Genomic DNA, 15,332 nt, shown 5'->3' with positions numbered 1-15,332 from the left:
AGAATAATCTGCAGTGAGAGAGAATTTCATTGTTAGGAGAGTCGTACCAGATATGATTCAGATGGCTGTTCACTTATCCTTCAGGTGAATATGACAAACTTGCTGAGACAGTGCCATTTTCAAGTGCTTTGAGACACCAGCTGAAGTAGTGGAAGGTCATTGAGCCACAGCTCCAGTTCCATAATACTTTCTCTCGGGAGCTGCAGCTCGGTGCACCTGATGCATATGTGTTTATCTAGGAGACTGGAGGTGTCCTAGACTTCTCACATCCCACACAGGCTACAAAATACTGCCCCTGGAGCCATTTTGCTCTGCCCAGACAGATGACGACTGAAGAAATAAGAACAAAAAGAGAAAGTTGCCAGATACTTTACCACACCCAAACTTGATTTGGAGCTCAGAAATGCTATTTGAGATGATGTGATCTCCGGAAAGCCATCTCAAGGGCGAAGTGGAGATTCTGGACTAGACTGGAATCAATGAGGGATGCTTGACAGCTGTGGCAGGGTTCGAATGCCAACTTCCTCCAAAGTTAAATCTTGCAACATAGGGGACAGCAGAGCTTCACGTTCAGCTGAGCTCAATGCCTTCTCTGCTCACCTTGACCACCAGAACAAGAGGAACCATCACGCACCCCCATGTCTCCCGGTGATTCTTCAGTCTCAGTATCTGAAGATGACATGCGGGCTGCCATCAAGAGAGTGAATCCAAGAGGAGCCATCCGGTCCGGATGGAGTAGCTGGCTGACTACTGAAGAGTTGTGCTTATCAACTGGCTGGTGTATTCACGGACATCTTGAACATCTTGCTCCAGCAGTGTGTGGTACGCACCTGCTTCAAGCAGGCTTCAATCATACCAGTGCCCAAGAGGAGTGTGGTGACCTGTCTAAGTAACTATCGCCCAGTGGCACTTACATCCACAGTGATGAAGTGTTTTGAGAGGCTGGTGTTGAAACATATCAGCTCCTGTCTGAGTGGTGACTTGGATCCACTCCAATTTGCCTACCAAAGCAAGGGGTCTACAGCAGCCACAATCTCAATGGCTCTCCACACTACCTTGGAAAAGCTGGACAGCAAAGGTGCATACATCAGGATGTTCTTTATTGATTACAGCTCAGCATTTAATACCATCATCCCCTCTAAACTAATCAGTAAACTCCAAGACCTGGTCCTCTATACCCTCTTGTGCAATTGGATCTTGGATTTCCTCACTTGCAGACCCCAGTCAGTTCAGATTGGAAAAAAACATCTCCTCCACCATCTCTATCAGCACAGAAGCACCACGGTGATGTGTGCTTAGCCTTGTGCTCCACTTGCTTTGCACCTATGACTGTGCGGCTAAGTTCAGCTCCAACGCCATATACAAGTTTGTTGATGAGACCACTATTGTGGGCTGTATCAAAGGCGTCGGGGCAGATTGAATATTTGGCTGAGTGGTGTATTAACAACAACCTCTCACTCAATGTCAATAAGACCAAGGAGCTGACTGCAGATTTCAGGAGAGGGAAACCAGATGTCATGAGCTAGTACTCATCAGAGGATCACAGTTGGAAAAGGTCAATAACTTTAAATTCCTGGGTGTCAGAGGACCTGTCCTGGAACCATCATATAAATATAATTGCAAAGAAAGCACACAGCACCTCTATTCCTCAAGAGTCTGTGGAGATTCAACATCATCAAAAACCTTGGCGAACATCCATAGATGTGTGGTGGAAAACATGCCGACTGGCTGCGTTACAGCTGGTATGGGAGCACCAATTCCTTCGAGTGAAAAATCCTACAAAAGGTAATGGATTCGGCCCAGTACCGCATGGGTAAAGCCCTCCCAACCATTGAGCCCGTCTGCATGAAATGTTCATCATCAAAGATCCTCACCACCCAGGCCCATGGTCTTTTCTCGCTGCTGCCATCAGGTAGAAGATACGAGAGCCTCAGGACTTGCACCACCAGGTTCAAGAACTGTTACTACCCCTCAACCATCAGGCTCTTGAACAAAAAGGGGATAACTACACTCATTCTATTTGCGGTGTTCCCACAACCGATGACCTCACTTTAAAAACACTTTATATTGTTATTTCACGCTCATTATTTGTTGCTATTTATTTATATTTGCATTTGCGCAGTTTGTTGTTCATTGATCCTGTTTATAGTTACTGTTCCATAGATTTGCTAAATATGTCCACAGGAAAAAGAATCTCAGGGTTATATGTGGTGGCATGGATGTATTCTATTAATAAGTCTTGCTTTGTCTTTGGATGAGGAGTGACCTAATTGAAACCTATCGAATGGTGAAAGGTCTTGATAGAGTTGATGTGGAGAGGATGTTTTCTATGGTGGAGAGTCTAGTACCATAGGACACAGCCTCAGAATAGAGAGGCATCCTTTTACAACAGAGATGAGGAGGAATGTCTTTAGCCAGAGAGCGGTGAATCTGTGGAATTTGTTGTCAGAGGCAGTTGAAGGCATCAAGTCTTTACGAATATTTAAGGCAGAGTTTGATAGATTCATGATTGTCAAGGTATAAAGGGATATGGGGAGAAAGCAGGAGACTGGGCTGAGAGGAAAGATATCTCAGTCATAATGAAATGGCAGAGCAGACTCAATGGATCAAATGGCCTCATTTTGCTCCCATGTCTATAGTTTAATGGTCCTATGGTTTTATTAAGGATGGTGGTGATAAATCACTGATCATGTCAATAGGTGTGATGTCAATGTAGAAGCAGGGACAGCTTATTCCTAGAGGGTCCTCCTTTGACAAGATGCTTGGAGTATGGTTTTATCATAATGGACACTCAGACTTGGGGCAGGCACTGCATTAAAGCAAACATGTTCTTCACCATTCTCGAGTGTTACAATACAAGCTGGTAATTAATGTTTATCTACATTCTTTCTTATGGTTTATTGACTGCCTGTTCACAGTTCAAGAGATAAGAACCTCCATAGGCTTGTGATGATGATTTCGTTCTCTGACCTCTTGTAAAGGAACCTGATTAAAATTGCTTTAATCAATATGGAAGTGATAGGTCTTCCACCAATCGAAGTAACCATTTTTGATTTTTGACAGCTATATTAGGGAGGTGAGTGCTTATAGGAAGGCTTCACTTCAAGGTGCGTGTATCGGTCGCAAGATGAAGAGCAACATGAAGTTCTTCAAAAATAGGAGAATGCTCAGCACTTTCGAAATACAGCTCATTAGCTTGTTCCTCCTGCTGCTGGCGGTGTGTGTGGGTCTAATCGTCGTTGCTTGGCTCGCAATCCACCAGCCCCAAGGCCAGGGTGAGTCTGCTCTAAATACAGTTTGATCCACGGGTTATCAAATCAGGTCAGGACTTTATTACCTGGAGATGAGGGGAGTTTTGATAGGGGTATACAAAATTATGAGAGGTATAGGTAGGGTAAATGTAAGCAGGCTTTTTCCACTCCGGTTGAGTCAGACTAGAATTGAAAGTCATTGGTTGTGGCGGCCCGCACACGCAGGACTCGAACCGCCATCGGGAGCCGTGGGCAGACATGCGATAACGTGTTTGGGACTACCCACTCGGGGTGGACCTTCCGGGGACAGTCTGATGTCACGTCCGCCCCGCGGGTCGCAGGGGCCCATGGGAGGGGAGAGATAAGCGCGCGATTTTGAATCAGTAAAGGCATTCTGAGTTGAGCTCTCTCTGCCTCTGTGTGTTTCTTTAGTAGCGTGTTTGCGCGCGACTACATTGGTGACCTCGATGTTCCAGATAGCATCTGGAGCCGGCGACTCAGCGACCAGCCGTGAGTTCGAGCAACTCACACAACGCGGTCTCTCTGAAGCTCCTGACTTTCTGGGCCACTCAGCCCCACGTTTGGTTTGAGCAGGCTGAGGCCCAGTTCAATATCAGAGACATTACAGCCGACGCCACGTGGTACTACTACGTGGTCAGCACGTTCAACCAGGAGACGGCAGGCCGGATCATCGACTTCCTACCCCAGCCACCAACGGAGGACAGGTACACTGAGCTTAAGGCACTTCTGATCCGTACCTTTGGACTCTCCCGCCGCGAACAGGCCATGTGGCTCCTACACATGGACGGCTTGGGCAACCGCATGCCATCCAAGATCATGAATGATATGCTGGCGCTCATGGACGGCCATAAGCCATGCCTTTTATTTGAACAGTTGTTCCTCGAACAAATGCCAGAGGACATTCGCCTCCTCCTCGTTAGTGAGGAGTTCAGCGACCCACGCAGGGTCACGGCTAAAGCAGACGTCCTTTGGCAGAGCAAGCAACGTGGAGCAGCCTCCATTGGCCTAGCCACGATCGCGCGCTCCAAAGCCCAGGCCCCACAACCGAAGCCATTGAGACCCATGGGGGAAAAAGACAAAAGTTCAGAACGATGGTGTTTCTATCACCAAAGATGGGGCTCAGGCACGCGCTGCTACCGTCCACCATGTGCTATTCCAGGAAATGCCAGGGCCAGCCGTCGCTAATGGCTATGACGGCTGGCCACCAAGACAGCCTCCTGTACCTCTGGGACCGACGCTCCGGGCGGCGCTTCCTGGTAGACACCAGGGCCGAAGTCAGCATACTTCCCCCCCCCTCGAACATGGACATTCGTAACGCGGTCCCAGGCCCCGAACTCACCGCTGCAAATGGCACCAGTATTCGGACGTACGGCCCGCGAACTATCTCACTGCATTTCAGGTCCAGCCGTTTCACTTGGACTTTCACGTTGGCAGCGGTGTCACAGCCACTACTAGGGGTAGATTTCCTATGAGCCCACTGCCTCCTGGTCGACCTAAAAGGCCAGCATTTGGTCAGCGCTGAGACGCTCCAGACTTTCCAACTCGGAGTAGCCAAGCTACCAGCCCTCCACCTGGATTCCGTGACCCTCTTGGGTAATGGATTTGCCAGGGTGTTGGTGGAATTCCCCTCCATAGTCACCCCGCAGTTCTCCACGGCCGACCCCAAGCACGGCGTGCAGCACCACATTCCCACGCAAGGACCGCCGCTGCATGCCCGAGCTCGCAGGCTCCCACCCGACAAACTCCACCTCGCCAAGGAGGAGTTCCGTAAGATGGAAGAGATGGGAATCGTACGCCGCTCAGACAACCCGTGGGCATCCCCGCTGCACATGGTGCCCAAGTCCGCAGGAGGATGGAGGCCCTGCGAAGACTACAGAAGGCTCAATGACGCCATGACCGCCGACAGATACCCGGTACCCCACATCCAGGACTTCATGGCGAACCTGCACAGAGCGACCGTCTTCTCGAAAATCGACCTGATCAGGGGATACCATCAGATCCCAGTGCACCCCGACGACGTGCCCAAGACGACACTCATCACCCCATTCGGCTTGTTCGAATTCCTGAGGATGCCTTTCGGTCTCAAGAATGCAGCCCAAACTTTCCAAAGGTCCATGGACTCGGTGGGACGCAGCCTGGCTTTCATTTTCATTTACTTGGACGACCACGGACTGGCAATCAATCCAGCGAAGTGCCAGTTCGGGCTGACGGAGATCGACTTCTTGGGCTCTTGGGCCACAGAGTCAACCGACATGGCGCAGTTCCCTTACCGGACAAGGTCCAGGCCATCCGCCAGTTCCCCAAGCCCAGCACGGTCAAGGGCCTGCAGGAGTTCATAGGGATGGTCAACTATTATCATCGGTTCATGCCGGTGGTGGCATGTATCATGAGACCCTTGTTCAGCCTGACAGCCAGCAAGGCCAATGTGGCATGGGAAGCGGAGTCCACAGAGGCGTTCGAGCAGGCCAAGGAGGCGCTGGCAAAGGCACCCGAGAGTCGATGTACCCACGGCACTCACAGTCGACGCTTCCGACACAGCAGTCGGCGGAGTCCTGGAGCAGCTCGTCGAGGACCAGTGGTGACCATTCGCTTTCTTCAGCCGGCACCTACGGCCACCAGCGGTGAAGTACAGCGTTTTCGACAGAGAGTTGCTAGCTCTCTATCTGGCTGTCCGGCATTTCTGGTACTTCCTCGCGGGAAGGGAGTTCACCGTGTAAACGGACCACAAGCCCCTCACCTTCGCACTGACCAAGGTATCGGACCCATGGTCGGCTCGGCAGCAGAGGCACCCATCCTTTATTTCAGAATTCACCACGGACCAGCAGCATGGAGGCGCCGGGTGTTTGACACGCTGCACGACCTGGCCCACCCGTCTATCAAGCTGATAGCGGACAGATTCACCTGGCACGGTTTGCGCAAACAGGTCGGACACTGGACCAGGACCTGCGTACACTGCCAGACCGCCAAAGTCCAGCGGCAGGTGAAGGCTCCCCCCCAGCAGTTCCAGCCAACGCACAGGAGGTTCCAACACATCCACGTGGACATCGTCGGCCCCCTGCCAGTCTCCCAGGGCACCAGGTATATCTTTACCATGGTAGACAGGTTCACCAGATGGCTGGAAGCCGTACCGCTGGCAGACACGTCCACTGAGACCTGCGCCAGGACGCTTACTGCAAACTGGATCGTCAGGTTCGGCCTCCCAGCGGACATCACCTCTGACAGAGGGGCGCAGTTCACGTCTGGTTTGTGGACAGCACTGGCACAGCTCCTGGGCACCCAGCTGCATCACACCACAGCGTACCATCCCCAGTCCAACGGTTTGGTACAGCGATTCCAGTGGGATCTCCAGTCCGCCCTGATGGCGCCTCAGGGGCCCCAACTGGACAGATGAGCTTCCCTGGGTCCTACTGGGCCCTACTGGGCATCTGCACAGCCCCCAAGGAGGACCTGGACACCTCCTCGGCGGAATTGGTCTACGGCGCCCCTGACGGTCCCAGGCGAGTTCGTTCCAGAGGCCCGAGGTTCGGAAGAAACTGCAGCAGCGGTGCTAACGAGGCTGCGGGACAAGGTAGGGACCCTGGCACCGGCCCCGACCTCCAGGCATGGTCCCACGCCATCCTTCACCCCTGAAGACCTCCGAGACTGTGAGTATGTTTTTACTCGCAGGGGCATGCACAGGTCACCTCTACAGTGGCCGTACGAGGGACTCTTCAAGGTGATCCGGCACAACAGAACCATGTGTGTCATGGAGGTGGGTGGCCGGGAAGAGACTTTTACAGTGGACCGCCTCAAAGTGGCGCGCTTGTAGATTGAGCAACCAGTGAGGGTACCGCACCGCGCTGGCAAGGCCAGCCACCCAGGCAAGCCACGCAGACTGGGGGCTCTACAACCCCAATGGACGTTTCTGGGGGGAGGAGGTAGTATGGCGGCCCGCACACGCGGGACTCGAACCGCCATCAGGAGCCATGGGCAGACACACGACAGCGCGTTTGGGATTACCCGCTCGGGGCGGACCTTCCGGGGACAGTCTGACGTCACGTCTGCCCCGTGGGTCGCAGGGGCCCATGGGAGGGGAGATTTAAGCGCGCGATTTTGAATCAGTAAAGGCATTCTGAGTTCAGCTCTCTCTGTCTCCGTGTGCGTTTGCGCGCGACTACAAGGTTAAGGGTGAAAGGTGAAATATTTAAGGGCAACCTGAGGAAGAATGGCTTCACTCGACAGTGGTGGGAGTGTGGAACAAATTGCTGGAGAAAGGAGTGGATGTGGTTTTCATTGCGACATTTAAGAGAAGTTTAGATAGGTACATGGATGAGAGGGCTATGGAGAGTTATGGTCCAGGTGAAGATCAATGGGGGGAGTGGGCAGAATAACAGTTTGGCATGGATTAGGTGGGCCGAAGGGCTTGTTTTGTGCTGTTGTATTCTATGATTACAGAATTCTGCAAGTGCTGGAAATCATGAGCAACGTAGGCAAAAAGCTGGAGGAACTCAGCAAGTCAGGCAGGTCTGTGGAAGGGAATAAACAGGTGATATTTCTGGAAGAGACCTTTCATCAGGATATGTGGGTCTCCGCCCAAAACGTGGAATGCTTATTCCTGTCCACACATGCTGCGGGAAGAGGTATGACCTAGTTGGTGGCGATACTTGATATCAGATTTTGCTGCCTTGAGGCAGCACCATATGTACATGCTTTCTGTGGTGAAGAGGGACTTGATGGACTTGGCTGAGAGGAAGAGGTAGTCAGGTAGCATTTGGTGTTGGTGAATTGACAAAGGATCGATTGCTGACTCTGCTTCTGGAGATCTTTGACAAGTGAGACTGTTAGAACCCCTGATCATAAGTTGTATCAACCTACTCCAGAGAAAATGTCTCTAGTGATTCACCCTATTCTTAACACTGCCTAGAATCCAAAACAGGTTTTGGTATTGAAGCGCTGGTAATCAATAATTGGTTTATTATTGTCACATATAATTAGAAGGAGTGAAAAGCTTTCTTTGCATGCCTACCAGCTAGATCATTCCATACATAAATGCTTTGTGATACTATGAAAGGAAAACAGAATATAATGTTACTGTTACAGTGTAGGTAGACAAATACAGTAAATGGGCAATAATGAAGTGCATTGAAAGATCATTATTTTTATTATTATTATTTTTATGAGGTACACTGAAAAGTTTTATAAAAGTTGGATATAAATATACCTTGAGCCTGGTGGTATCTGCATATGTTGCATACAATGGGATATGTTTGCAAACAGGGTGATATCAAAGATAAAATCGAGCTTTATTTGTCGCATATACATCAAAACACAGTGGAATATGTTGTTTGAATAATGTCGTGGGAGCAGTCTACAAGTGTTGCCATGCGTCCGGCACTAACACAACATGCCCACAACTCACTAACTGTAAGAGTATGCTTTGGAATGTGGGAGGAAAACAGAGCACTGGAGGAAATAGGAAGAACGTACAAACTCCTTACAGACAGTGGAGGGCGTCAAAGCCCAATCAGTCATCACTGGAGCTGTGAAGTGATTGTGCTAACCAGTACCATGTTACCACGTATCTTTAAAGATTAAGAAAGACAAATCTTTAATGTTACAGATATTCAATGCCAGTAGCATTTGGACTGTCTCTCAGAGTTGGATTGGTATATAGAACATAGAGCTTCACTCACATTACAGGCCCTTCGGTGCACAATGTTGTGCCAACCATGTAACCTACTCTAGAAGCTGTCTAGAATTACCCTACCACATAGCCCTCTATATTTCTAAGTTCTACTACCTACGTAAGAGTCTCTTAAAAACCTATTGTGCAGCCTCCACCACCATCACTAGCAGTGTATTCCACGCACCCACCACTCTCTGTGAAAAACTTACCTCCAACATCCCCTTATACCTATTTCCAAGCACCTTAAAATGATGCCCCCCTTGTGTAAGACATTTCAGCCCTGGGAAAAAGCTTCTGACTATCCACACAATCAATGCCTCTCATCATCTTATACGCTGCTATCGGGTCACCTCTCATCCTCTATCGCTCTAAGGAGAAAAGGCCAAGTTCACTCAATGTATTCTCATAAGGTACGCCCTCTAATCTAGGCAACACCTTTCTAAGCGTCCTCTGCACTCTCTCTATAGTATCCCCATACTTCCTGTAGTGAGGTGATCGGAACTGAACATAATACTCCAATTGGGGTCTAACTGAAGTCTCATATAGCTGTAACATTACCTCAACATTGTCAATCTGTGCAGCAGCTTTGAGTGTCCTATAGACATGAACCCCAAGATATATGAATAAATGAATAAATAACGGATGGGGTATGAAGGGAAGCCACACTCAGGTTGGAGGAACAACACCTTATATTCTGTCTGGGTAGCCTCCAACCTGATGGCATGAACATTGACTTCTCTAACTTCCGTTAATGCCCCACCTTCCCTTCGTACCCCATCCGTTATTTATTCATTTATTATTATTATTATTAATTTTTTTACTCTCTCTCCTTTTTCTCCCTCTGTCCCTCTCACTATACCCCTTGCCCATCCTCTGGGCTTCCTCCCTCCCACTTTCTTTCTCCCTAGGCCTCCCGTCCCATGATCAATTTGCCAATCGACTTTCCAGATCCCTCTCCCTCCTGTCTTCTCCTATCATTTTGGATCTCCCCCTCCCCCTCCCACTTTCAAATCTCTTACTAGCTCTTCCTTCAGTTAGTCCTGACGAAGGGTCTCGGCCTGAAACGCCGACTGTACCTCTTCCTAGAGATGCTGCCTGGCCTGCTGCGTCTACCAGCAATTTTGATGTGTGTTGCTTGGGTAACTTCACTCACCTCAACAATGAACTAATTCCACAACCTATGAACTCACTTTCAAGGACTTTACAACTCATGTTTTCAGTATTATTTACTTATTTGTAAAATATGTCTTCTTTTGCACATTAGTTATTCGGCAGTCTTTTGTAACATGTAGTTTTTTCATTAATTCCATTGTACTTCTTTATTTTCCAGTAAATGCTTGCAAGAAAATGAATCTCAAAGTATCAAGTGGTGACATATATGGACTTCGATAATAAATTAGCTTTAATTTTGACTTTGACTGTTGTCACTTTTTAATGTTGTTGAGTTGTCAGGGGTGGCAGCATGTTAGTATGTTATAGTAGTTTCCTGGTGCGTTAGTGCGTCAGATATTTATAGCCAGGCCTCAAGCCAGGGTGTCGCCTGTTTACAGCTACAAAAGAGAGAGGTGCCGGAGTCAGTGTACTCTCATGAAGTGCTGGTGGCAGTGTGTTATGGTGTCCAAGTTGAAGACGGTACTGCCCCTCAGTGTTTGCTCAGCAGAAGGCAAGACATATTGTGTTCAACTGCAGACTGCGGCAATATTCATTGACTCAGGGACTTAGAAACATAGAAACATAGAAAATCTACAGCACAATAAGGCCCTTTGGCCCACAAAGTTGTGCCAAACATGTCCCTACCTTAGAAATTACTAGGGTTACCCATAGCCCTCTATTTTACTAAGATCCATGAACCTATCCAAAAGTCTCTTATAAGACCTTATCATATCTGCCTCCACCACCATTGCCGGCAGCCCATTCCATGCACTCACCATTCTGCGTAAAAAACTTACCCCTGACATCTCCTCTGTATCTACTCCCAAGCACCTTAAACCTGTGTCCTCTTGTGGCAACTATTTCAACCCTGGGAAAAAGCCTCTGACTATCCTCACAATCAATGCCTCTCATCATCTTATACACCTCTATCAGGTCACCTCTCATCCTCCGTCGCTCCAAGGAGAAAAGGCCGAGTTCACTCAACCTATTCTCATAAGGCATGCTCCCCAATCCAGGCAACATCCTTGTAAGTCTCCTCTGCACCCTTTCTATGGCTTTCACATCCTTTCTGTAGTGAGGTAACCAGAACTGAGCACAGTACTCCAAGTGGGGTCTGACCAGGATCCTATATGGCTGCAACATTACCTCTCGGCTCCTAAATTCAGTTCCATGGTTGATGAAGGCCAATACACCGTATGCCTTCTTAATCACAGAGTCAACTTGCACAGCTCCTTTGAGCGCCCTATGGACTCGGACCCCAAGATCCCTCTGATCCTCCACACTGCCAAGAGTCTTACCATTAATACTATATTCTGCCATCATATTTAACCTACCAAAATGAACCACTTCACACTTATCTGGGTTGAACTCCGTCTGCCACTTCCCAGCCTAGTTTTGCATCATATCAATGTCCCACTGTAACCTCTGACAGCCCTCCACACTATCCACAACACCCCCTTTGTGTCATCAGCAAACTTACTAACCCATCCCTCCACTTCCTCATCCAGGTCATTTATAAAAATCACGAAGAGTAAGGGTCCCAGAACAGATCCCTGAGGCACACAGCTGGTTACCGACCTCCATGCAGAATATGTCTCGTCTACAATCACTCATAGCCTTCTGTGGGCAAGCCAGTTCTAGACCCACAAAGCAATGTCCCCTTGGATCCCATGCCTCCTTACTTCCTCAATAAACCTTGCATGGGGTAACTTATCAAATGCCTTGCTGAAATCCATATACATTACATCTACTGCTCTTCCTTCATCAATGTGTTTAGTCACATCCACAAAATACTCAATCAGGATCGTAAAGCATGACCTGTCCTTGACAACGCTACGCTGACTATTCCTAATCATTTTATACCTCTCCAAATGTTCATAAGTCCTGCCTCTCAGGATCTTCTCTATCAACTTACCAACCACTGAAGTAAGACTCACTGGTCTATAATTTCCTGAGCTGTCTCTACCCGCTTTCTTGAATAAGGGAACAACATCTGCAACCCTCCAATTCTCCGGAACTTCTCCAGTCTCCATTGATGATGCAAAGATCATCGCTAGAGGCTCAGTAATCTCCTCCCTCGCCTCCCACAGTAGCCTGGGGTACATCTCATCTGGTCCTGGCGACTTATCCAACTTGATGCTTTCCAAAAGCTCCAGCACATCCTCTTTCTTAATATCTACATGCTCAAGCTTTTCAGTCCACTGCAAGTCATCACTACAATCATCAAGATCCTTTTCCATTGTGAATACTGAAGTAAAGTATTCATTAAGTACCTCTGCTATTTCCTGCGGTTCCATACATACTTCCCCACTGTCACACTTGATAGGTCCTATTCTTTCACGTCTTATCCTCTTGCTCTTCACATACTTGTAGAATGTTTAGGGGTTTTCCTTAATCCTGTCTGCCAAGGCCTTCTCATAGCCCCTTCTGGCTCTCCTAATTTCCTTCTTAAGCTCCTTCCTGTTAGCCTTATAGATCTCTAACACTACCTAGCTCTCTGAACCTTTTGTAAGCTTTTCTTTTCTTCTTGATTAGATTTACTACAGCCTTTGTACACCAGGGTTCCTGTACCCTACCATAACCTCCTGTCTCATTGGAATATACCTATGCAGAATTCCACACAAATATCCCCTGAATATTTGCCACATTTCTTCCGTACCTTTCCCTGAGAACATCTGTTCCCACTTTAAGCTTCCAAGTTCCTGCCTGATAGCCTCATAATTCCCCTTACTCCAATTAAATGCTTTTCTAACTTGTCTGTTCCTATCTCTCTCCAATGCTATTGTAAAGGAGATAGAATTATGATCACTATCTCCAAAATGCTCTCCCACTGAGAGATCTGACACCTGACCAGGTTCATTTCCCAATACCAAATCAAGTACAGTCTCTCCTCTTGTAGGCTTACCTATGTATTGTGTCAAGAAACCTTCCTGAACACACCTAACAAACTCCACCCAAACTCCATCTAAACCCCTTGCTCTAGGCAGATGTCAATTGATATTTGAGAAAGTAAAATCTCCCACCACGACAACTCTGTTATTATTACACCTTTTCAGGATCTGTTTCCCGATCTGCTCCTCAATATCCCTGTTATTACTGGGCGGCCTATAAAAAATACCCAGTAGATTTATTGACCCCTTCCTGTTCCCAACCTCCACCCACAGAGACTGCAGACAATCCCTCCATGGCGTCCACCTTTTCTGCAGCCGTGACACTATCTCTGATCAACAGTGCCATGCCCCCACCTCTTTTGCCTCCCTCCCTGTCCTTTCTGAAACATCTAAAACCCGGCACATGAAGTAACCATTCCTGTCCCTGAGCCATCCAAGTCATAGTTCCAATTACTGATCCACACTCTAAGCTCATCCGCTTTGTTCACAATACTCTGTTTTCAGGACCTCTTCCCTTTTCCTACCTATGTCATTGGTACCAATGTGTACCACGACCTCTGGCTGTTCTCCCTCCCACTGCAGGATATCTTGGACGTGATCTGAAACATCCTGGACCCTGGCACCTGGGAGGCAAACTACCATCTGTGTTTCTTTCCTGCGTCCACAGAATCGCCTGTCTGACCTCCTAACTATAGAGTCCCCTATCATTACTGCCTTTCTCTTCCTTGTCCTACCCTTCTGAGCCACAGGGCCGGACTCTGTGCCAGGAGCACGGCCACTGTTGCTTCCCCCAGGTAGGCTGTTCCCTCCCCCCCAACAGTACTCAAACGGGGGTACTTATTGTTCAGGGGGACAGCCACAGGGGTACTCTCTAGTACCTGACTCTTCCCCTTCCCTCTCCTGACTATTACCCACTTGTCAGTCTCCCATGATTTGGCCTATATATTTTTGTGTGACTGTATTTTACTGCTATCTGATATGTGCTATATGCTTTGTGCTGTGTATGACTGTTGATACCATGTTTTGCACCATGGCGCCAGAGTAAAACTGTTTCATTTGACTATATTCATGAGTATAGATGAATGAAATTAAACTTGAACTTGGAATATTTCAGGAGGTGAGTGTGATGGTAGGTGGCTACTTAAATAGTTTTGTTACAATCTCTCTATGTTATTACTTCCATAGTACCCATTCCTCCCAGTGGGAAATTGATTAGGAAATGAAGAACTCATCAGATTTGGCTGCAATCAGTCAGGCAGAAAGCACAGCATTCCTGCCTAATGGAATACAGGGAACTAAATATTAAAGATTAACTTACATCGTCCCACCACGGGCCGAAGTTCTATTCAAAAGGTTCAAAGGAACATCTAAACAAGCCTGATGCATTTTGGAAACAAATTCTGTGGAGTGATGAAGTTAAAATAGAACTTTTTGGTTGCAATGAGCAAAGGTATGTTTGGAGAAAAAAAGGGTGCAGAATTTCATGAAAAGAACCCCTCTCCAACTGTTTAGCACGGGGGTGGATTGATCATGCTTTGGGCTTGTGTTGCAGCCAGTGGCACAGGGAACATTTCACTGGTAGAGGGAAGAGAGTATTCAATTAAATACCAGCAAATTCTGGAAGCAAACATCACACCATCTGTAAAAAAGCCAAAGATGAAAAGAGGATGGGTTCTACAAAAGGATAACGAACCTAAACACACCTCAAAATCCACAATGGACCACCTCAAGAGGCGCAAGCTGAAGGTTTTGCCATGGCCCTCACAGTCCCCTGACCTAAACATCATCGAGAATCTGTGGATAGACCTCAAAAGAGCAGTGCATGCAAGACGGCCCAAGAATCTCACAGAACTAGAAGCCTTTTGCAAGGAAGAATGGGTGAAAATCCCCCAAACAAGAATTGAAAGACTCTTAGCTGGCTACAAAAAGCGTTTACAAGCTGTGATACTTGGCAAATGGGGTGTTACTAAGTACTGCCATGCAGGGTGCCCAAACTTTTGTTTTGGGCAATTTTCCTTTTTTGTTATTTTGAAACTGTAAAAGATGGAAATAAAAATGTTTTCTTGCTTAAAATATGAAAGAAATGTGTCATCTTTAACTTTATGCCTTTTGGAAATCGGTTCATCTTTTACTCGCTTAGCTATTCACAATTACTGAAATTTTGACCAGGGGTGCCCAAACTTTTTGAATGCCACTGTATATATTACAATGTACTGCTGCTACAAGTAGGGAGTCACGGTAGTGTAGCGGTTAGCGCATTGCTATTACAACTTGGGCATTGGAAGTCAGATCTCAATCCCATAGGAAGTTTGTAAGTTCTCCATGTGGAATATGTGGCTTTCCTCTGCGTGC

The 15,332-nt window shown here is 47.7% G+C and overlaps 1 protein-coding gene across 2 annotated transcripts in view; it reads left to right on the top strand.

Moving 5' to 3' along the window:
• Positions 1 to 2,997: 2,997 nt before the first annotated feature.
• The window catches only part of tmprss15 (transmembrane serine protease 15), a 101,822-nt gene continuing 89,487 nt past the window's right edge, over positions 2,998 to 15,332 (top strand). The window contains exon 1 of one of the 2 annotated variants that reach the window (XM_063050272.1): positions 2,998 to 3,275. In XM_063050272.1, coding sequence (XP_062906342.1) covers positions 3,128 to 3,275 — 148 coding nt within the window. In that variant the 5' untranslated portion in view covers positions 2,998 to 3,127. The remainder of the gene's footprint in view (positions 3,276 to 15,332) is intronic. The other variant, XM_063050273.1, reaches the window with a different exon arrangement.

This window comes from Mobula hypostoma, chromosome 6 (genome assembly GCF_963921235.1).
Source record: "Mobula hypostoma chromosome 6, sMobHyp1.1, whole genome shotgun sequence".
Lineage (NCBI taxonomy): Eukaryota > Metazoa > Chordata > Chondrichthyes > Myliobatiformes > Myliobatidae > Mobula > Mobula hypostoma.
This window is presented reverse-complemented; position numbering and strand designations above follow the sequence as displayed.